This window comes from Mustelus asterias, chromosome 11 (genome assembly GCF_964213995.1).
Source record: "Mustelus asterias chromosome 11, sMusAst1.hap1.1, whole genome shotgun sequence".
Taxonomy (NCBI): Eukaryota; Metazoa; Chordata; class Chondrichthyes; order Carcharhiniformes; family Triakidae; genus Mustelus; species Mustelus asterias.
In genome coordinates this window covers 82,640,405-82,663,391 of record NC_135811.1, presented here as the reverse complement: position 1 = coordinate 82,663,391, position 22,987 = coordinate 82,640,405, and the positions used below count along the sequence as shown (strand labels likewise).

The window sequence follows — 22,987 nt, the reverse complement described above, 5'->3', positions numbered from 1 at the left end:
CAGTAACTTCATTGCAGCGTTAATGTAAGCCTACTTGTGACACTAATTAATAGACTTTAAACTTACAAATTTAATTTCTCCCCCCTCCCAATTCTCAGGAATATTTTGCAAACCTAAGTATACCCAGCCCAGTTTCTCAGTGTTATTTAATAATACAGAATTCCCATTATTGCATCATGGTGGAATATTTACATAATTTGAGAACTTTTCTATGATTATAAGAATCAAACCGACGGGATTAAAATGAACAGAACATTCTGGAAATACGCAGTGGGCAAGGCAGCATTGTAATGGCTTTTGCGTTGTACATGGGCAGAATCTTGTGCCCAGATTTGTGGCAATTTTGGTGGCTGGAGGGGGCATTCAATCAGGCAGGAAGGTGGCAGGTGGGGATCTCGGCTACCTTTCCAGCTCCAGCCTGATTGGGTCCATGCTGGGAACGCCTTCCCACCCCGCCACCAGTTGAGACTCTTAAGTGGGCAGTCAATATCCTCACTTGCCACTGCTGCCAGTAACCCAGCGGCAGGAGGGGCCGGGGGCGGGAGTGGGAGGGGGGGAGGTGGGTGGTGCTCCCATGTGAGGAGAATGACAGACAAGTCCATGAGAGGTTGTTTGCAAGTTTCCTGGGGTGACTAGAGGGAGATAGGGAAAGGGTCCCTTGTTCAGGGGCCCGTCAGTCCCTGATTAAGGGGGGACATCATCAGGAAGGGGGCTTGCTGAAGGCTACCCAAATGTCCTTGCTTTCAATCCAACTCACCCCTGTAAACCTCACCTCTTCCTGCCATCACTTAACTGTGCCCTCCTCGATATGTGTCTTCGGGTGGGTGTAGTACCAGCAGTGGCCACCAAGTACCCTATGGGGCTGCTGAGTACAGAAACCAAAAGGGAAAATGCTGGAAAATCACAACAGATCTGGCAGCATCTGTAAGGAGAGAAATGAGCTGACGTTTCGAGTCCAGATGACTCTTTGATAAAGCTTTGTCAAAGGGTCATCTGGACTTGAAACGTCAGCTCTTTTCTCTCCTTACAGATGCTGGCAGACCTGCTGAGATTTTCCAGCATTTTCTCTTTTGGTTTCAGATTCCAGCATCCGCAGTAATTTGCTTTTATGCTGAGTGCCGAAGATTGGCCGCAAGGTCTTGGCAAGTGGGACTTCCATCCTCGGGGGCCTTGATCCCGAGCGAAGGCCTTGCTGCTGGTCTGCCATGTACCTGAGTGGCACAAGATGTGACAGGCCTTTCCTGAAAAGAGGTGACAGCTTGGGATGTCTCGCTGGTTCAGCAACCCCAGCAACCACTAGATTCTGTGCCATGATTCAAAATAGAATGTACCCAAGTATTGAGGCAGAAGCCAGCCTCTTATCTTCCCCACCACCCCCCTCCCCTCTTAGTGAAAGTAAATAAATTCACGAAGAAAGTAGAGACTCACTGCCGGAAATCCTGGCAACTCATGGTTGCCCATTACCCTTAAGAAGGGCAAGATTCGGAAGCACTGGAGTGGACATCTTGTCAGTTATTTGTGTGACACTAAAATCAAGAGGGGGAATCTCTGGCCCCGCTAGCTCTGATTGCGAATTGCGATGGCAGAACGAACCAGCAGTGGGTAGTAAAGCGGGTTTGGAACGGGCATCAAACCCGCTGTGACCCTCCCAGACTGCACTGCCAGCCCCGATCAGGTTCCCGCCGATAGCATAAATTTAAATACAATTAGAGGGCTTGCAGCCCGAGTTAAAAAGCTGTCGCTATTCACCCACTTCCCCAGTGGTACCTGCACCGGGCGGGCTTTGGCACAGGTCCTGACAAGTTCCTGGTTTCTTTTGAAGTCTTTAATTTCTGCGTTTCCTCTGAGATAAATCCATCATGTTCTTGCTGGACATATACATTTCACAAATGGAACCCTCATTTCTACCTGTCTTAACATCAGTCAAACCCTTTTTGGCCTCACTGTTGGTCGGGTCTGTTTCTGGCAAAGTTGATGTGTTTCCATTCTGCAATTCTCTCATTGTCCTTCATCTGGTGTTTTAGTGGCTTTTGGTGCCCCCCTTCTGGGGTCTTTCATTGCTCTCTTTCTGGGGGTCTTAATTTTTGTCCTCTGAGGTCTTGCGTTGCTTCTTCCTTGAGGGCTTTGTTGCTTATCTTCTCATCTTCTTAACAGGTTGAGGATTTCTCTCTAAAACTTTGGAACTTGCTGCCTGCAGTCTCTCAGTGCAGGGATCACTATCCAGATCCCCCTCAGCCTGGGCTTGGATGGGGAGCCGGGCAGTCTCAGTCTCTTCACTTTCCTGCACTCTGGAGACTGAGCTACAGCTCCTTGGGGCATTTCATTACTTTTCGCTCAGAGCACAACTCTGTGTTCTCTTTGCTTTTCTTTTAAGAAAAAAAGACTTGCAACAACTCTTTGTCTTTAACTTAAGTTCCACTTTTCCTCAGATGTTAAGTCACAGCTCTTGCTTCCGAGGGTTATTTTATCTTCATTTCTTCCCTATATATTTCTACTGGCCTAATCAGGTTTGCTCTGCTCTGTCCCTCAATATCCCAACATCTCATTACTCACCCATCTTGGGCCATAGGCAATGTCCCCATAATCCATTTCATCCTCCTCGCAAGTGTAATGATGCCTATTCACAAACTTTGTCAAGAACACAAAGGGCATTTATTAATAAGGAAAAATTGTACAGAGGCCAGCAGCCCATCAGCTGTCCCAGTCCCTACTTGTCTACTACATGTCTGCAGACTGTCTTCTGCCTAAGAGAAGACTCCACCCCCTGGGTGATAACCTACTCTCTGTCCCAATTGGTCCTTCAAGCCAGCTGACCCTCTTCTGCTGTGCTATTCTTAAAGTAACAATCACCAGAATAATGCTAAGATGTCAAATAATGAACCTTCACAACAAACATGGAGGCACCAGTTAGCAATGTATGGCACTGTGCCACTATGAGGCAGCAATGCTAACCACTGTGGTTAGCACTGCTGCCTCACAGTACCAAGAACTCGGGTTCAATTCTGGCCTTGGATGACTGTCTGTGTGGTGTTTGCACGTTCTCTCTGCATCGATGTGGGTTTCCTCTGGGTGCTTCGATTTCCTCCCACAGTCCCAAAATGTGTAGGTTAGGTGGATTGGCCATGGTAAGTGTGTAGGGCAATGGGGATAAGGTGGGCAAAAAGGCCTGGGTAAGGCACTCTGTCAGAGAGAGTCACTGGGACAAATGGCCTCCTCCTGCACTGTAGGGATTCTATGATATGAATTCCATTAAAGGAGACTTGCCAATTTCTTTGCTGGCTTGTTTTTCAGACCCCTTCCGTTCTCCTTCCTTACTCTCTTCTCTTCTAAAAGTGCTATGTTGTTCATGTCAGAATGAGGATATTAATCACCTCAATGTAGTGAGCCATATAGACAAATCCTACCTCTATGTGATGCCCCCACATTGGACTTTAGAGAATTTGAGTCAGCACAGGGCTGGTTTACATTACAACAAGCAGGGAAATTGGGTTTTGTGCAGAATCCTTAGTTCCAGACTGTCACACATTGGAATCTTCTGCAAATTATGTATAAGAATTGTTTATAGAAGCAGAAAATGCTGGAAAATCACATGTAACGGGTCACCAGAAGCCTGACTTAATTGATTGCGTTCTGCCATTATAAAATACAAGTCATCCAGAGTACTATGGCTTGAGTCTTCAGTCTTCAGCCTGACCTTGTCTGTCACCCCCTTTCACATCACCCCTTCCTCATCAACTTCCACATGCTTCCCGAAACCCAGAGTAGAGACTTTAACATTCTCATTCACAACTTCAAAACTTTTCGTCGCCAAGTTTCTCCTAATCTTCATGATGCTCTTCACTCCCTTGCTCCTGAGCATATATGCTTTAGTGCTTCAATACTTCTGTTTCCTTTATCTTTCTGTCCTTATATTTGTGGCCTATCCTTTAACTACCTTGCTCCCCCCTTCTGAATCTCTTACCCCAATGGGTGGCACGGTGGCACAGTGGTTAGCACTGCTGCCTCACAGCACCAGGGACCCGGGTTCAATTCCTGCCCTGAGTCACTGTCTGTGTTGAGTTTGCACATTCTCCCCGTGTCTGCGTGGGTTTCCTCCGGGTGCTCTGGTTTTCTCCCACAGTCCAAAGATGTGTGGTTTAGGCTGATTGGCTATGCAAAATTTCTCCTTAGTGTCAAGCAGGGTAAATAGGTAGGGTTATGGGGATAGGGCCTGGGTGGGATTGTAGTTGGTGCAGGCTTGATGGGCTGAATGGCCCCCTTCTGTCGGGATTCTATTTATTACTCCACCTCGTCAAATGGGCAATTTTCATTCAACTCTGGAAACTTATTGTTCCCTGACACAAATGCTGACATGGGTTGGGCATGTTTCTAAAGGAGGCAGTGGCCTAGTGGTATTATCACTGGACTAGCAATTCAGAGACCCACGATAATGATCTGGGATCCAGGTTCGGATCCCACCATGGCAGATGGTGAAATTTGAATTCAATTAAAATCTGGAATTAAGAATCTACTGATGACTATGAAACCATTGCCAATTGTCGGAAAAAACCATCTGGTTCACTAATGTCCTTTGGGAAGATAATCTGCCGTCCTTACCTGGTCTGGCCCACATGTGGCTCCAGAGCCACAGCAATGTGTTTGACTCTCAAATGCTCTCTGAAATGGAGGACAGTTCAGAATGGGCAATAAATGCTGGACCAGCCAGTGACACCCACATCCTGTAAAAATGAATTCAAAAAAAATCACAAAACCTCCTGCCACCAACCATTTCTCCCCATCCCTCACACGCTTACCGTTAGTTGCCCAAAATGTCCGTCCTTGCAGTGCCCTGCTTTCCAATGACCAGTCAGAAAGCCAATGGACTCCTTGTTATCCAATTGGCAGATTCTTTGCTGTCGGTCAAACATTCTTTATTCCCATCTATTAGATAGAAATAATCAGACAAAACATAATGACCCTGGGGTTTTCCTGAGTTCCTCGCAGCATGGTCCTGGAGAATAATCTTTAAGTCCTAAAGACACCTGGTCAATCCTGGTGGATTGGCAATGTTGTTCTCTGATTTTCATTTCTATTCATTTGAGTTGAGAGAGTTAAATAACAAACAAATGGATTAGTATCGCCTTTTTAAGTTATCACCCAAAGTGAATGGCTGGAATTCTCTGGCCGTTTGCACCCCTCCAACGCTGCCAGAGAATTTGACCTTCAGCCAAATCTCCGTTCACTGCAGTGGGAGGGAGAATCCCGCTGGCATGAATGACTGGCCAACATTTTCAGTGCAAATGGTATGTTGGCATTCATCACGAGGGGATTTGAGTACAGGAGTAAAGATGTCTTGCTGCAATTGTACAGAGTCTTGGTGAGAACGCATCTGGAGCATTGTACACAATTTTGGCCTCCTTACCTAAGACGGGCATTGACCCGAGGCTGGAATCGAACCCAGGTCCCTGGCACTGTGAGGCAGCAGTGCTAACCACCATGCCACCGATGCGCTTGCCATAGAGGGAATGCAGTGGATGGCAGGGTTGTCTCCTGAGGAGAGACTGAGAGAACTGAGCCTGTATTCTCTAGAATTGGCTAATTTGAAGCGAGATTGTGGGCTGAGACTGGAAGAATGAGAGGAGATCTCATTGATACTTACAAAATTTTTACAGGGTGTGACAGGGATGTAGATTGGATGTTTCCCCAGGCGGGTGAGTCTAGAACCAGAGAGAATGTGGGATAGGCCACTTAAGACAGAGGTGAGGAGGAGTTTCTTCACTCAGAGGGTAATGAATCTTTGGAATTCTCTACCCCAGAGAGGTGTGAATGCTTAATCATTGAGCACGTTCAAGACAGATATTGATAGATTTCCGGATACTAATGACATCAAGGGACATGAGGATAATGGGGAAAAATGGTCTAAAGGTAGGAGATCAGCCACAATGTGTTTGAATGGTAGAACAGGCTTGATGGGCTAAGTGGTCAACTCCTGCTCCTATCTCTGATGTCTCTATGTTCCTAACTTTATGGCGGAATTTTCCCATCCCACCTGCCATGGGAATTGCAGCGAGTGGGACATGCACCATTGAGAGGTCCATTGACCTCGAGTGGGAGTTTCCGGTCTTGGTGTGAGCACGGCCGGAAAATCCTACCTAGGACAAGGTACTTTTCACAATAAAAACCAAACAGTCTTGAATTCTCACTCTTGCAACAATAAGAAAAGGACTAATTTCTGTATAATATGACATATAGCAGCTGGCTGGTGGCAGATGAGGGCAGTAATTGAATCTCATGGCTTCAGCCTTGAGCTCTGACATGGGGAATCTCTTTGAAGATCCTGGGTAGACATCCTGTTATTCGAGTGAGTGAGCACCGATGGAAAGGTGATAATTGGGCCTCGATCTGAATACTGAGTGCTATAATGTCAAGCCATCCCACATTGTTTTAAATTCACACTCCTGTCTGGCATGCGGGACCCTCTGTGTGTGGGCAGCGGGCAGAAAGCCGGTACCCAGCCACAGCCCACAATCTAACTTCAGACTTGCCAATTGTTTCTTTTGCTCTGAACATACTGGTAGTGGGCAGCACGGTGGCACCGTGGTTAGCGCTGCTGCCTCACCTCTTCAGGGGCCCAGGCTTGGGTCCCTGACTTGGGTCACTGTCTGTGCGGAGTCTGCATGTTGTCTACGTGGGTTTCCTCCGGTGCTCCGGTTTCCTCCCACACTCTGAAAAATGTGTGGGTTAGGTGCATCGGCCATGCTAAATTCTCCCTCAGTGTACCCGAACAGGCGCCGGAGTGTGGCAACTAGGGGATTTTCACAATACCTCCATTGCAGTGTTAATGTAAGCCTACTTGTGACACTAATAAATAAACTTAAACTTAGTGTAGCACAGGAACAGCCATAGATACAGTCCAAAGATGTGCGGGTTAGGTTGATTGGCCAGGTTAAAAATTGCCCCTTAGAATCCTGAGATGCGTAGGTTAGAGGGCTTAGCGGGTAAATGTGTGGGGGTAGGGCCTAGGTGGGATTGTAGTCGGTGCAGACTCGATGGGCCGAATGGCCTCCTTCTGCACTGTGGGGTTTCTATGATTTCTATGAGATAGACAAAAGTGACGGATCTTGAGTTCAACTCTAAGAGGATGAAGGAGGAACACGCAAGATTTTCTTAGCAGAGTATGTGTATACATACATATGTTGCATGTATGTACAATTTATATACATTTATATAAACACGTGCACATGTGTGCGCGACATCCATAATATTCCAATTTTGAAATTTATAGAATAAGACTGTGTAATCTGAAACATCTTTGGGTTTGAAAGACTAACAGAGATGATTCAATAAGGAGAGGGTTAATGTGTTACAAACTGCAATCGTCTAAAGATGGGTCGCTGATGGTCGCTGAACACAAACATCCTGTCATTTTTATTTTAAATACAAAGCTTTATGTAGTTTTTCTGAAGGAATACCACTTTACAAATATAAATCTTTACAAACGGAGTCTGTTTAAAGTAATGAATAGCAGCAATTTGAATGTTAACCATCAGCTCAAACTGCAGCAGTTAGAAACCACTGATTTATAGGCCATGGTGAACCAATTATACAGACTTAATTACTTCACTCTGATCCACCTTCTGTTTGAAAGGCTGTTGCAAAAATCTTTTCAACCAGTGCTTCTGCTGAAGAACTTGCGTTGTTTAAACTGTGCAGTCACTGGACTTAGCCTCTTTTATGGAGCTTCAGACTGTGGGCTAGCTGCCTCCACGTTTCATAATGATAGCCGAAAGCAAAGGACCTGGGCGGCACGGTGGCACAGTGGTTAGCACTGCTGCCTCACAGCTCCAAGGACCTGGGTTCGATTCCCAGCTTGGGTCACTGTCTGTGTGGAGTTTGCACATTCTCCCTGTGCCTGCGTGGGTTTCCTCCGGGTGCTCCGGTTTCCTCCCACACTCCAAAGATGTGCGGGTTAGGTTGATTGGCTATGCTAAGTTGCCCCTTAGTGTCCTGGGATATGTAGGTTAGAGGGATTAGTGGGGTAAATGTGTGGGGTAGTGGGAGTAAGCCCAAGGTGGGATTGTTGTCGGTGCAGACTCGATGGGCCGAATGGCCTCCTTCTGCACTGTAGGGTTTCTATGATTCTATGAAGTGAGCAAGAGGCTGCAACCCAAGCTGAGTCCCCTGCCTAGTGATGGCATGCCTGATTGTATTCCCATGAATCAAGGGGAGGTAATGGCCTACTGGTATCATCACTAGACTATAGATCCAAGAGCTCAGCTAATGTTCTTGGGACCCAGGTTCAAATCCCACCACGGAAGATGGTGGAATTTGAATTTTAAAAAAATTCTGGAATTAAAATCTACTGATGACTGTGAAACCATTGTCAGAAAAACCCATCTGGTTCACTAATGTCCTTTAGGGAAGGAAATCTGCCGTCCTTATCTGGTCTGGCCTACATGTGACTCCAGAGCCACAGCAGTGAGGTTGACTCTCAGCTGCCTTCCAAGGGCAACTAGGGATGGGCAATAAATGCTGGCCAGCCAGCGATGCCCATGTCCCACAAATTAATTTTTAAAAAAAAGAATGTTGCAGTGTTGAAACTCACTGATGCTCCAATAAACTGGACAGAATGGGGATAATGGGGAAACATAGCATAGAGGTTGATGAACAGCCATGATCCGTCTGAATGGTGAAACAGACTTGATGGGCTGAATGGTCTACTCCTGTTCCTATGGTCTACTTCTTGTTCCTATCCATAATGTGTGGTGAAGTCCTGATTCCCTCATGGTGAGTTCCTGATCCTTAGCTGTGCTGCATTTGGGGCGAGGGCTGAGTAGAACTGAGATACTTACAAAAAGATAGAGGGAGCAATAATTGGAGACCTTTTCATTCCAGGTTATCAGCATTCAGTCACAAATGGCAGTGATAGAGACTGTCATGAGAGTCTTAGGGTGGAATTTTCCCACCCCCCCCACCGCCACGGGAATCGTAGCGGGTGGGACACGGACCATGCCTTGGGGCGAGTGCGGCCAGAAAATCCCGTTCTAATCTTCACCTTCCCTCTCACTCATCAGCTCAAATCCCCAAGGAGACCTAAAGAAGGAGAAAGAGAGAGGGAGATAAAAATAACAAATCCCAGCTTTATAAAAACCTGGGATAGATTTTGACTGGGAGCAGGCTACTTGATGTGTTGTAACCACTGACTGGCTGGTAGGCCTGACTACACCAAAAAGCAATTTGCATTTATACAGGAATTTTAACGCAACACAATGTTTCAAGTCACTTCATAGGAGTGTTGTAGGATGTTATTAGGACTGATGGCCAAAAGCTTGGTCAAAGTTTTAAGGAATATCTTAAAGAAGAGGGAGATGTAGAGAGGCTTAGCTCAGGAATTTGGGAGCTTAGCACCCAGGTGGCTGAAGACAAGGCCACCGATGGTGGAGTAATTAAAATTGGAGATACTCCAAAGGTCAGAATTGGAGGAGCGCAGATATCACAAAGGATTGGGGGGACTGGAGAAGATTACAAAGACAGGGTGAGATGAAGCCATGGAGAGATTCGAAAACAGGGACAAGAATTTAAAAATGGATGTGTTAGTTAACCATTTCATGTCAGTAAGTTCAGGGGTGATGAGGGAACAGGACCTGGTGCAAATAAAACAATGGGCAGCAGAGTTTTGGATGACCTTAGGTCTACAGAGGGTAGAAGGTGACTTGGAATACATTGAAATGAAGGTAAGAAAGGCATGAATAAGGGTTTCAGCAGCAGAAGAACTGAGGCAGAGACGGATTCAGGCAATATTACCGAGGCTATCATATGTGGTCGGAAGCTCAACTCTAGGTCAAGGAGACACCAAGATGGTGAACAGTTCAGCTTCAGACAATTGCTAGGGAAGAGATGGTGTGGTGGCTAGGAATCTGAGTTTCTCTCGCAGGGACCGAAGATAAGATCAAAGACAGTTTTGGTTTTCGCAAAGGGAACATGAGAACTCCACCACCAGCATGCTCCTCTCCAAGCCATTCAGCATCCTGACTTGGAAATATATCGCCGTTCCTTCGCAGTCGCTGGGTCAAAATCTTGGAATTCCCTCCCTAACGGCATTGTGGGTTAACCCGCAGTACATGGACTGCAGCGATTCAAGAAGGCAGCTCACCACCACCTTCTCAAGGGCAACTTGGGATGGAAGATAAATGCTGGCCAGCCAGCGACGCCCATGTCCCACAAATTAATTTTTTTAAAAAAGTTTAATTGGAGGTACAGGATGTCGGATAAGCAGTCCGATCATTTGAGAGAAGTGGTGGTGAAGTGGAGGTGTGTGTCAACACCTGAAAACTGACGGCATGTTTGGAGATGATGTTGTTGAGTGGCAGCATTACAAGAGAAAGAGGGAGAGGAAGGGACCAAGTATAGATCCTTGTGGGCTACCAGAGGTAATGGTGCAGGAGCAGGAAGCAAAGCCAGAGTTGATACTCTGACTACAGTTAAATAGACAAGAGTGGAGTCAAGTGAAGAACAGTTGGAGCTGGACACTGGTAGTGGGGCCTTAATTGGAGGACACTGATGTGGTCAACCTTATTGAAACCTACACACAGGCTAAGGATAAGGAGAGATAGTTTACCGTTGTCACAGTCACATAGGATGACATCTGTGACTTTAATAAGAGTCATGTGGTGGAGATGCCAGCGTTGGACTGAGATGGGTATGGTAAGAAGTCTCACAACACCAGGTTAAAGTACAACAGGTTTATTTGGAATCATGAGCTTTTGGAACGCTGTTCCTTCATCAGGTGATAAATAAGAGTCGATTCAGTACTGTGGGAAGATGAACGAAGAGCCAAAGGCCAGAACTTTGGAATTTTAAAAGTGCAGTTGCAAGTAAATTGATGGAAAGTTTTATTTCCCCAAATGCGGATACTGATAGAAGCAGGATTAGAATCATAGAGTCATAGAGGTTTACAGCATGGAAACAGGCCCCTCGGCCCAATTTGTCCATGCCGCCCCTTTTTTTTTAAAACCCCAAAGCTAATCCCAATTGCCCGCATTTGGCCCATATCCCTCTAAACCCATCGCACCCATGTAACTATCTAAATGCTTTTTAAAAGATAAAATTGTATCCGCCTCTACTACTACCTCTGGCAGCTTGTTCCAGACACTCACCACCCTCTGTGTGAAAAAATTGCCCCTCTGGACACTTTTGTATCTCTCCCCTCTCACCTTAAACCTATGCCCTCTAGTTTTAGACTCCCCTACCTTTGGGAAAAGATATTGACTATCTACATTGTCTATGCCTCTCATTATTTTATAGACCTCTATAAGGCCACCCCTCAGCCTCCTACGCTCCAGAGAAAAAAGTCCCAGTCTATTCAGCCTCTCCTTATAACTCAATCCATCAAGTCCCAGTAGCATCCTAGTAAATCTTTTCTCCATTCTTTCTCGTTTAATAATATCCTTTCTACGATCGGGTCACCAGAATTGCACACAGTATTCCAAGTGTGGCCTTACCAATATCTTGTACAACTTCAACAAGATTGGGATGGGAAAGCGGGATGTGGGTGACCAGAGGTGGCCTTAACTGTGCTTGGTGCAAAGTCACTTGAGATGGCAAGGTCAATATGGAGATCAGGAATATGAACTAGGGAGAATAAGAGGGCAGCCGCCTCAGAGGGGAGATTGCATGATGAGTTGAGCTGGACACTGAACTCACTGAAGGTGAGAAGTTGCTCGGTGAGAGGCTGAAGGAGGAAAACCAGTGAAGATGTCTCAGTCGTGGGTGGACTTATCTACTTTGAGGGCCAGTCCTCATTCGCATAAGGTTGGCCTGTTGACCCCAATGGAAAATGAGCATCCCGAGGTACTAACCATTGGCTCTGACCTACAATATCAGATACGCTGGATGATCAGCAGGGGCCTGTTCCCCAAGGGCAGGGGGAGGACTGGGAGAATCCTGTAAGCACTTCCAATGTGGCATTTTGATTTTCTTTGGATCCTGGGTGAGTTTCTGGCCTCCCTTTCACCTAGATGGACAGCTTGTGGCGGAAATTGTTGTTACACCTTGACTTGCATTTAGAAGGGCCTATGGTTTGACTCAAATAAATGTTCTGACAGTGAGAAAGCAGGCCTTGAGGTGAAAAGGTCAGCCACACTGTCAGCAGGAACAAGGCAGTAATTCATCCCCACCATTTTCAGAGCACTCCACCCTCCATGTTGCCTGAAAATCTGCCCCACAGTTTGCAACCTTCTTTGTATTTTCTTCCATAATTTTCTCTTGTGAGGGTGGGACTCTTGTGGTTTGGTTCACTGAGTGCTGGCAGCCATCTGGTCCCTGGTTCATTGCCTGGAAAGGCAGTCTTCGTTTGTGAGTCCGCACAATTCATAGTGGCAGGCAAATCGACTGGTGGGCGGTGGGGAGCAAACTCACAGCCAAGTCCAATCCTGTCCTGATCCAATGCCCACAAAAACTCAGTTTCCGAGGGATCAGGGGCAGGAATTTTGGCTCATTTTTCCTCTCTGGAACTGATTAAGAAGGTCAATTCCAACATCCGCATTTGCGACTAAGGCGGAGAACGGCCAATTTCACAGTTCGGGATCAAACGAGGGTTTTTCAGAGTTAGTTCCACACTTTGCAGCACTTGGCCATTAGAAAGAAGCATACATTTTGCTAAGGACTGTTAAGTTTCACTCGTTCAGACCCATTGGGTAGGATTTTTCTGGCCGCACTTGCCCCAAGACTGGAAAATCCCGCCCGAGATCAACCGCCCTCTGCGTGGCCCGTGTACTGCCCGCTATGATTCCTCTGGTGGACGGGACTGGAATATTCCGCTCATTCTCACTGGAGACTTGAGATAAAATTCTTCAATGTTGTTCGCCCTACCACCGCTGCTAGCAAGAATGGAGAATTTTGCACTCGGCCAAATCTCCATTCATAGCAGCGGGACTGGAGGATCCCAGGCACAAGCGAGATCTGAGAATTCGGGCCTAAATTTTCACTCCTCTCTGCCTGTTACTGTCAGCAATGGAGCGAAAAAAAACCTCACAACATTGCACTGGACGGAAGCTTCCAGTTTACTGCAACATGCAGTAAGTCACAGAGCTCCCCATTAACTTGGAGTGAGTATATTGAAGACATGTACATATACTCAAATAAAATTGAGGTAAATCATTTCTGCAGACCAACATAATTACCCATATTTGCCTTAGGAACCAGGAGAATTTCAGTTAACCTGGAAGTTTAGATCTTTTAAACTTAATGGCCAGGATTTCATGGCTATGCCACAGTGTGACTCTCCCTTGCAGGGTGTGAAATCTTCATTCAGTTCAGCAAGACCATGGTAGCACAGTGGTTAGCACTGCTACCTCACTGCTCCAGGGACCTGGGTTCGATTCCCGGCTTGGGTCACTGTCTGTGGAGTTTTCACGTTGTCTGCGTGGGTTCCCTCCGGGTGCTCTGGTTTTCTCTCATAGTCCAAAGATGTGCGGGTTAAGCGGATTGGCCATGCTAAATTGCACCATAGTGTCAGGGGGAGTAGCTGGGGTAAATGTATGGGGGTAGGGCCTGGGTGGGATTATGGTTGGTGCAGACTCGATGGGCCGAATGGCCTCCTTCTGCACTGTGGGAACTCAAAAATTCTATAATCCCATTGGGTGGGAGGGGCTGTGAAATCCTGGCTGATAACTCATGACAATGATCAACAAAGGAAATCACGCAGTTTAATGTTTATTTATTTGTGTCGCAAGTAGGCTTACATTAACACTGCAATGAAGTTAGTGAAAATCCCCTAGTCGCCACACTCTGGAACCTTTTCGGGTACACTGAGGGAGAATTTTAGTGTGGCCAATGCGCTTAACCAGCACATCTTTTGGACTGTGGGAGGAAACTGGAGCACTCAAAGGAAACCCATGCAGACACAGAGAGAACGTGCAGACCATGTCAATCATGATGCCCTAACCAAACTAAAAAGAACCTTTCTTGATCATAGTATCCCTACAGTGCAGAAGGAGGCCATTCGGCCCATTGAGTCTGCACCGACCACAATCCCACCCATTCCCTATCCCCATAACCCCATGTATTTACCCTTGCTAGTCCTCCTAGCACTAAGGGGCAATTTAGCATGGCCAATCCGTCTAACCCGCACATCTTTGGACTGTGGGAGGAAACCGGAGCCCCCGGAGGAAACCCAGGCAGACACGGGGAGAACGTGCAAACTCCACACAGAGAGTCACCCAAGCCGGGAATCGAACCTGGGTCTCTAATGCTGTGAAGCAGCAGTGCCAACCACTGCGCTACCGCGCCATGCCAACTGTGATGAAGAGCCCGAAGATCAAGAGCCAGAGTTTTCAAAAATAGGAGGGTTAGAGTCTGAGGTAAGCTCAAATGGAACCTTTTCATCCTAACGTACAGCTGTTCTGTTGTCAAAGCAAAGCCACTGAAGAACAAATGTCTTCGTGAGACAACTGGATGTATGTTTGGAGAGAGTAGGAATCGAGAGCGGTGATGTGAGAAACATTAGTGAGGTTGACTCATTCAGGAATGACAGCCCTGTTCCATGTAATGGCTTTTTCTTGTGTCTAACGATTGTTATGTTGAGTCCAGTTAATTAGCTCTAATGACTGGATTTTGGTAGCATGTTGGCAGCAGAAAAGTGAAGAAGCAGAGAATGAGTTAAGTGATGTTGTGTGAGTGCGAGTTGATCCCTTGCTCCGAGTGCTCAGTTTTTGTTTATAAGCGTGTCCGATTATTAAGCAGTTGCATAACTAGATGCTACTCTCTGCTTGGAGTATTGCAATGCGAACTGGTGGGAAAATAACTGTTTATGAATAAAAGAGAAAGGGAATACCTCCCAAATGTAAGAAAAATACACATTTCCTCATCAGATACAGTCTAAATACTGCTCTTAGCAGAAAAATTAGTCATGTCAGTAGCTCATTAAATAATAAATATTTTGACAGTAACTTCATGATTTATCACATTGCTGTTTAGAATATGTACCATTTTAGTATAGCTTCACAGAATGCACAATACAGGGATCCAGGACAGGAATTCCACAATATCAAATTTCTCCATGAATGGAAAGTGTTTCAAGTAATCATCCTTGGGAACCCTATTTGATTTGAAGGAATTTTTAAAAATTCATTCATGGGGCATGGGCATCGCTGGTTGGCCAGTGTTTATTGCCCACCCCTAGTTGTCCGAGGGCAGTTGAGAGTCAACCATATTGCTGTGAATCTGGAGTCACATGTAGGCCAGATTGGGTAAGGACAGCAGATTTCCTTCCCTGAAGGACATTATTGGGTGGCATGGTGGCACAGTGGTTGGCACTGCTGCCTCACAGCGCCAGAGACCCGGGTTCGAATCCCAGCTTGGGTCACTGCCTGTGCGGAGTCTGCACGTTCTCCCCGAGTCTGTGTGGGTTTCTACTGGGTCCTCCAGTTTCCTCCCACAGTTTGAAAGACGTGCTGGTTAGGTGCATTGGCCATGCTAAATTCTCCCTCAGTGGACCTGAACAAGCGCCGGAGTGTGACGACTCGGGGATTTTCACAGTAACTTGATAGCAGTGTTAATGTAAGCCTACTTGTGACACAAATAAATAAACTTAAAACTTAGAGAACCAGATGGATTTTTGCAACAATTGACAATAGTTTCATGGTCACCAATCTTAATTTCATGGTCTTAATTCCAGATATTTTTTAAACTTCATGGCCAGGATTCCTTGGCTACACCGCAGTGTGTCTCTCTCTTGGGGGAATGGATGGCAGTTAGTTAACCTCCATTCAGTTCAGTGACATGGTGGCATAGTGGGGGTGACATGGTGGCACAGTGGTTAGCACTGCTGCCTCACAGTGACAGGGACCTGGGTTCAATTCCAGCCTTGGGTGACTGTCTGTGTGGAGTCTGCACGTCCTCCCCATTTCTGCGTGGGCTTCCTCCGGGTGCTCTCATTTCCTTCCATAGTCCAAACATTTGTGAGTTAGGTAGATGGCCATGCAAAATTGCCCCTTAATGTCAGGGGGACTAGCAGGCTAAATACATGGGGTTAATGTGATGGAGCCTGGGTGGGATTGTTGTCAGTGCAGGTTTGATGGGCCGAATGGCCTCCTTCTGCAATGTAGGTATTCTACGATTCTATTAACATAACCAATCATCTTTCACTGACCTCAGTGCATTGCTGTTGGAAGATACAGCTTGGCGGATGTACACTGACCTGGCCACATGACTTAGAATCGTAGAATAGAATCCTTACAATGCAGAAGGAGACCATTCGACCTATTGGGTCTGCACCAACTCTTTGATGGAGGATCCCACCAAGACCCTTTCCCGAAACCCATGTATTTACCCCATCAATCCCCCTAATCCACACAGCTTGGGACACTCTTATGCAATTTAGCATGGCCAGGCCACCTAAGCTACACATCTTTGGAGTGTGGGAGGAAACCGGAGCACATGGAGGAAACCCACGCAAACCCAATCCTGGAGGATTGGTAACCCTCCCTAAGACTCGGGAAATACATGCTCAAATTGGGGAAACAGAAATTTAAGACTGATGCCAAGCATTTCTCAACACAGAATGATCAACATTTGGAATGGACAATTACATAGTGAAAGCAAACACTTGAAATTATTTAACCAAAATTGTATGAAAATTCCAGAGTCTCTATAAAGGGAGCTGATTTGATTTGATTTGATTTGATTTGATTTATTATTGTCACATGATGGGTATAAAGTAAAAAGTATTGTTTCTTGCGCGCTATACAGACAAAACATACCGTTCATAGAGTACATAGGGGAGAAGGAAAGGAGAGGGTGCAGAATGTAGTGTTACACTCATAGCTAGGGTGCAGAGAAAATTCAGCTCAATATATGGTAGGTCCATTCAAAAGTCTGATAGCAGCACGGTACAAGTTGTTCTTGAGTCGGTTGGTACGTATTCTCAAACTTTTATATATTTTTCCCGATGGAAGAAAATAGAAGAGAGTACGTCTGGGGTACGGCAGGTCCTTGATTATGTTGGCTGCTTTCTGATGCAGCGGGAAGTGTAGATGGAGTCAATGGATGGGAGACTGATTTTTGTGATGGACTGGGCTACATTCACGATCCTTTGTAGTTTCTTGCGGTCTTGGACAGAGCAGGAGCCATACCAAGCTGTGATACAACCAGCCCTCTCTTCTACCTTCATCCGTCGGGAAAAAGATACAAAAGTCTGAGGACATGTACCCGATTCAAGAACAGCTCCTTCCCTGCTGCCATCAGACTTTTGAATAGGCCTACCTCGCATTAAGTTGATCTTTCTCTGCACCCTAGCTATGACTATAACACTACATTCTGCAATCTCCTTTCCTTCTCTATGTATGGTATGCTTTGTCTGTATAGTGCGCAAGAAACAATATTTTTCACTGTATACTAATACATGTGACAAATCAAATCAAATCAAAGATCATGCCCAATGTGTCTAAGGGTGCAGCACTGGTCTCCCACTGTACCAAGATGTCGGATTGCATTTTGTTCTCAAACCCTTGAATGGAATATTAATCCAGAACCTTTTGACTCAGAAATGAGTGTGCTACTTACTGAGCCATTGTTGGACACACTGAGAAATGTAAAAGTAAATATGAAAATCGCCTAGTAGCCACACTCCAGCACCTGCTCGGGGACACTGAGGGAGAATTTAGCATGGCCAATCCACCTAACCAGCACGTCTTTAGACTGTGGGAGGAAACCGGAGCACCTGGAGGAAACCCACGCAGACACGGGGAGAACATGCAGACTCCACATGGACAGTGACCCAAGCCGGGAATCGAACCCGGGTCCCTCGCACTGTGAGGCAGCAGTGCTAACCATTGTGCCACCGTGCCGTCCATGGGGTGTGATTCATGGCGATACATTGGAGCTGAGGCTAAACCTCTCTTCATTCTGACATCCTTCCAACAAGGATTGCTACATAAAATTCAGGAGACAATATGCAGAAACCAACGTCACAAACCCGAATGCTTAAATTACCTTGGTGCGCAGATCTTTGCTGCCCCTGCTCTGTGCAATTCATCCCACAGAACAAGAGCTGACAGGGGAGGATGGGATGAATGGTCTCCTACAGTGCCCTCCCGCCCGGCGGGATTTTAGATTCCCGCCAAAGTAAACTGAAATTTAAATAGCCTGCTGCATTTGCTGGCAGGAGAAGCACTGCGACAGGACAGTAAAATCCTGGCCTATGATCTTAAGGAATTTAGCAGCACCACACTATATTAGTGCTGCCCAGGGTCAGGTACAGAATGGTGAATTGGTATGTGTTTTCATCTTGGCATAGTCCAAACATCTTCATTTGATTCGAAATAAACCTGAGTTGCAGTAACATGGTCTTTTGATCTGATTTCAGACCGACAAGCCAAGAAGCCCCGGACCTCCGGGAACAGGAACCTGGCCCACCAGCAAGAGGCCAACACCAAGGAGATCTGGTTCCGAGCTGCCGTGATAGCTGTGTGCATTGCGGGTGCCTTCATCTTGGTGCTGCTGGTCATGTTAGCCCTGCGAATGCTGCGAAGCGAGAACAGGCGCCTGCAGCGGCAGCACGAGCAGATGATCTCACGGCTGCACTACAGTTTTCAGAAGCCCCCCACAGAAAAATTCCTGATGGGAAACTTGGAACTCGAAGCCACGGTGTCGGCTGCCAGAGACCACGAAATCTACTGCATCGTGCATAATAAGCAACAGCATTTGGACCCTTACAGCGAAAAGCTCGGCTCATTTTTTCCCTGGGATGTCCACAAGAAGCCGACCTTGGTGTGATCAGGGATGTTTCTGCTTAACCATTAACTTGCCCGGTAAACAACAAGGTCCGCAGTTAACCATACACGTTTAAAATTGGCCTCTTTCTATTTTCTATGAAAACACAGTCATGATTAATATTGAAACAATTGGCAGTGCTGTTTTGTAGTTTATGACTTGGTTTGATGCCAGTTTCTGAGTTGCTGTTTTTGATACCCTGGCACAGTTTCGCTTGCCAGTGTCCAACTTCTGTGATCCCTCGCAGTGGGGACGGAGAGGGGGATGTAGAGTCCAACGTTTTTCTCTGATGTATTTGCCAGACTGTAATCTCCAACGAGGCCCTGCTGAATATGAATTTCATATACTGGTGGATGATGCATGTCAGGCTTCTTTACAGATACACACTTTCTGAATGATAATTGTATCATAATGTACATTATAATTACAAATTTTGTAAACACGGTAATCTTTTTTGGTTTCTTTATCTGATTTCATTGCATACGGTCTGCCTGTGGGAGAATCTTCACCTCGTTCTCTTATCCTGTCAATTCGATTTTGCAGAACAGTCGATGGTGGTGTCTCATGCGACTCTGTTTTACTCACCTTCTGGGCACAAGCTTTCTGGGCCACAATGGCACAGGAAAGCAGAGGGTGGTATGCCCCAACCTGCAACCATGCCATTTTGCCAGCTGTAGGAAAGGTGACAATTGACACACACATTTGGAGCTCAATTGAGTCAATTCAGTGGCCAATTAAAGGTCTCTTCCTGCCATTATTAGCATTTTACCACTGGCTGGGGGGGGAGTGTGTGATGAGATTTTTAAAAATATTCTTTCATGGGGCCTGGGTGTCGCTGGCTGGGCCAGCATTTATTGCCCATCCCTAGTTGCCCAAGAGCAGTTGAGAGTCAACCACATTGCTGTGGATCTGGAGTTACATGTAGGCCAGACCAAGCAGATTTCCTTTCCTAAAGGACATTACTGAACCAGATGGGTTTTTCCGACATTCGATAATGGTTTCATGATCATCAGTAGATTCTTAATTCCAGATTTTTTTTATTGAATTCAAATTCAATAATCTGCCGTGGTGGGATTCGAACCCGTGTCCCCAGAAAATTATCTGAGTTTCTAGATTAATAGTCCAGTGATAATACCATTAGGCCATCGCCTCCACACCATATAAACCCTGGCAACCTCCCAGAGGGTTCAATTTGGGGAAGGAGGGTATGTGCTTTGTTTTCTTGCAGAGAGGGGCTCCTTGACGGAAACATCTGTCTCCAATGCAAGTGCGCTGCCTCTCCTGAGTGATAACCCACCCCTGCTCCACCACTGGCACCCGTCTGACTGACCTCAGCACCCCTATGATCCCACTTGCCTGAGTGTGAGGGCATACAACCATCAATGCACGCTCATCCTGCAGGCGCAGCCCCAGTAGTAGCCTTTGCCAGGATTGTTGAGATTGGGAAAGATGGTGGTATAATGGTAATGTCGGTGGACTAGTAATGCAGAGGCTGGGCTAACACTTTGGGGACACAGGTTCATACAGCTGTTGGTGGCATTTTATTTCAATGAATTTTTAAAAAGCCTTTAATTGAAAACTCGCCTCAGTAATAACTTTCATTGATTGTTGTAAAAACCCATCTGGTTCACTAATGTCCTTGAGGGAAGGAAATCTGCTGTCCTTACCTAGTCTGGCCTACATGTAACTCCAGATCTACCGCAATCCACATAATGGTTGTGATTAAGATAGCAATGTCTTAACTGCCCTCTGAAATGACCGAGCGAGCCACTCAGTTAAAGGACAGTTAGGGGTGAGTAACAAACGTTCTTGCCATCGATGGCCATATCTATGAAACAATAAAAACAAAAGCCAGCAGCTTTTGGGAATGAACCACTGATCTTAGTAGGGGGGTGGCAGGCACTTAATTAAATATTGCGAAAAGCGGTGACCTTGGGTCCCGGTGCCCCTCAAAGCAGGGTTGCGCCCGCCCCCCCCCCCCCCCCCCCACCCCATCCTCCCCCCACCAACATTCAGCCTTGGCAGCGGGACCCCAACATCAGTCCACAGCAACAAAACCTGGGCGGGAACAGAACAGGCGGAGAATGCAAAGCCAACAGAGGAAGCACTGTGGTGAAATACAAAACTGGGCGTGAGCCGCAGGAATCGCTGCACTAAAAAATGGACCAAGGTCCATCCAGCTCACCCTCTACCATCCTGGCAGCTACATGATACAATGATAGTGGAGTTGATACAGAGCTAAGCCCTCTGTGCTCTGACTAAACCATTTGCCCGGGAGCTCATCTCAAATGATCGCCTCTACAGCACATATGCAACTTGTTTTTTTCAGCCACTGTGAAGAGTTCTTGGGCTGCTCCCTGGGAGTTTGCCAGCTTAGGGCCACACTCGGGGTGGTGTGCTGCAGTTGACTCATGCCCACAGCGAAATTGGTGGAGACTGCCTGGATTATCTTCTTGCTTTCAACGAACAGAGATTTGAGATTACACCCCTTCCTGCAACGTTCTACTCCAGCTAAGATTTCTGGTGAAAAGATGTTGCGGACGCCCACTGTACTATTCCAACCACTTGCCTATGAACGAAGAGGGCTGTGCGTCTCTGAGCTTCGCTGCGATTTATGTTAAGCATGAGGAAAAGCCAAGAGGATTTCATATCCATTTTATTCATTGTTACGAGTGGCACCAGTGGTTAGCACTGCTGCCGCACAGCGACAGGGACCTGGGTTCAATTCCGGCCTTGGGTGGCTGTCTGTGTGGAGCTTGCACTTTCTCCCCGTGTCTGTGTGGGTTTCCTCCGGGTGCTCCAGTTTCCTCCCACAGTCCAAAGATGTGTGGGTTAGGTTGATTGGCTATGCTAAATTGACCCTAGTGTCAGGAGGGTAAGCGAGGTAAAATGTGGGGTTACGGGGATAGGGCCTGGGTGGGATTGTTGTCGGTGCAGGCTCGATGGGCCAAATGGCCTCCTTCTGCACCATAGGGATTCTGTGATATGATCCTGCCAAAGTTCAAACAAAGCTGTTTAAACCAGGAATGTTCACTGAGATTACCAGGCAATATTACGAAGCTTTCAGTTAACCACAGAAAGGTTGTCAGCATAATCAATGACAACACATCCAGACTCTTTTTCTCTCCACAGACAGAAATACCAGTTATGAGAATCAGTCCAGGAACAAATGAAAGCCTTTTGGTTCTGAATCAAATTATATTATCCAACACTTTTTTAAAAAATCACAAGATTCTTTAAAAGAGATTTATTCATTCGTTTTTGTTGAAGATTGCTGAGTTTTAGTTGACAGGTAATTGTACCTGAGGTTGTGTGCTCATTGGGGTATCTGGATATTATGATACCTCCAGAAGAATTGCAGACAGTTTATCAGGAATAGATACAGTAGAAGCTGAATTTGTACAGATCTCTAGTTAGAGAGAACCCAGAGTATGGATGTGCACAGCATCTCAAGAAGGATATAGAATTCTGCAGTGCAGAAGGAAGCCATTCGGCCCATCAAGTCTGCACCGACCACAATTCCACCCAGGCCCGATCCCCATAACCCATGCATTTACATGAGCTAGTCCCCCTGACACTAAGGGGCAATTTAGCAAGGCCAATCCACCTAACCCACACATCTTTGGACTGTGGGAGGAAACCGGAGCACCCGGAGGAAACTCACGCAGACACAGAGAGAATGTGCAGACTCTGCACAGACAGTGACCCAAGCTGGGAATTGAACCTGGGTCCCTGGCACTGTGGGGCAGCAGTGCTAACCACTGTGCCACCGTACTGCCCAATGTGTTAGCCCTGAAGCGAATGCAGTACAGACTCAGCAGAAAGCTACCAAGATTGAAAAGGTTCCATTATGAGGACAGCTTTTGCAGATTAATCTTGCACTTCCCTGGGTATAGAAGATTAAGAGCAGAATTTACTGCCGTCCCCCATGGTGAGATTGGTGGCACAGATGGCATTGATTCCGGTGGGAGGTTGGAACGTGGGGATTCGCCACTTTCCTGCCTCCACCTTAATTAAGTCTATGGCGGGAAGGCACATGGATAACGCTCTTAAGTGAACACTTAATGCCCATTTATGGCCTCATCTTGCAGCCACTTGTATTAGATCAGCAGTGGGCAGGGGGTTCGCCATTCAGGGAGTACAACAAGTGAACTCTGGCATGTTTGGCTGTTGACTCCCGGGGTGGCACACATTTGCAGACACTCAATCTTGAAGGATTTGACATTAGGAAGGAGTG

General features: G+C 46.5%; 1 protein-coding gene across 1 annotated transcript in view; it reads left to right on the top strand.

Annotated features, from left to right (window-relative positions):
• LOC144500958 (BMP and activin membrane-bound inhibitor homolog) overlaps positions 1 to 19,195 on the top strand; it is a 47,328-nt gene extending 28,133 nt beyond the window's left edge. The window contains exon 3 of the mRNA XM_078224455.1: positions 18,344 to 19,195. Within this exon, the coding sequence (XP_078080581.1) occupies positions 18,344 to 18,753 (410 nt within the window). The 3' untranslated portion in view covers positions 18,754 to 19,195. The remainder of the gene's footprint in view (positions 1 to 18,343) is intronic.
• Positions 19,196 to 22,987: the final 3,792 nt, after the last annotated feature.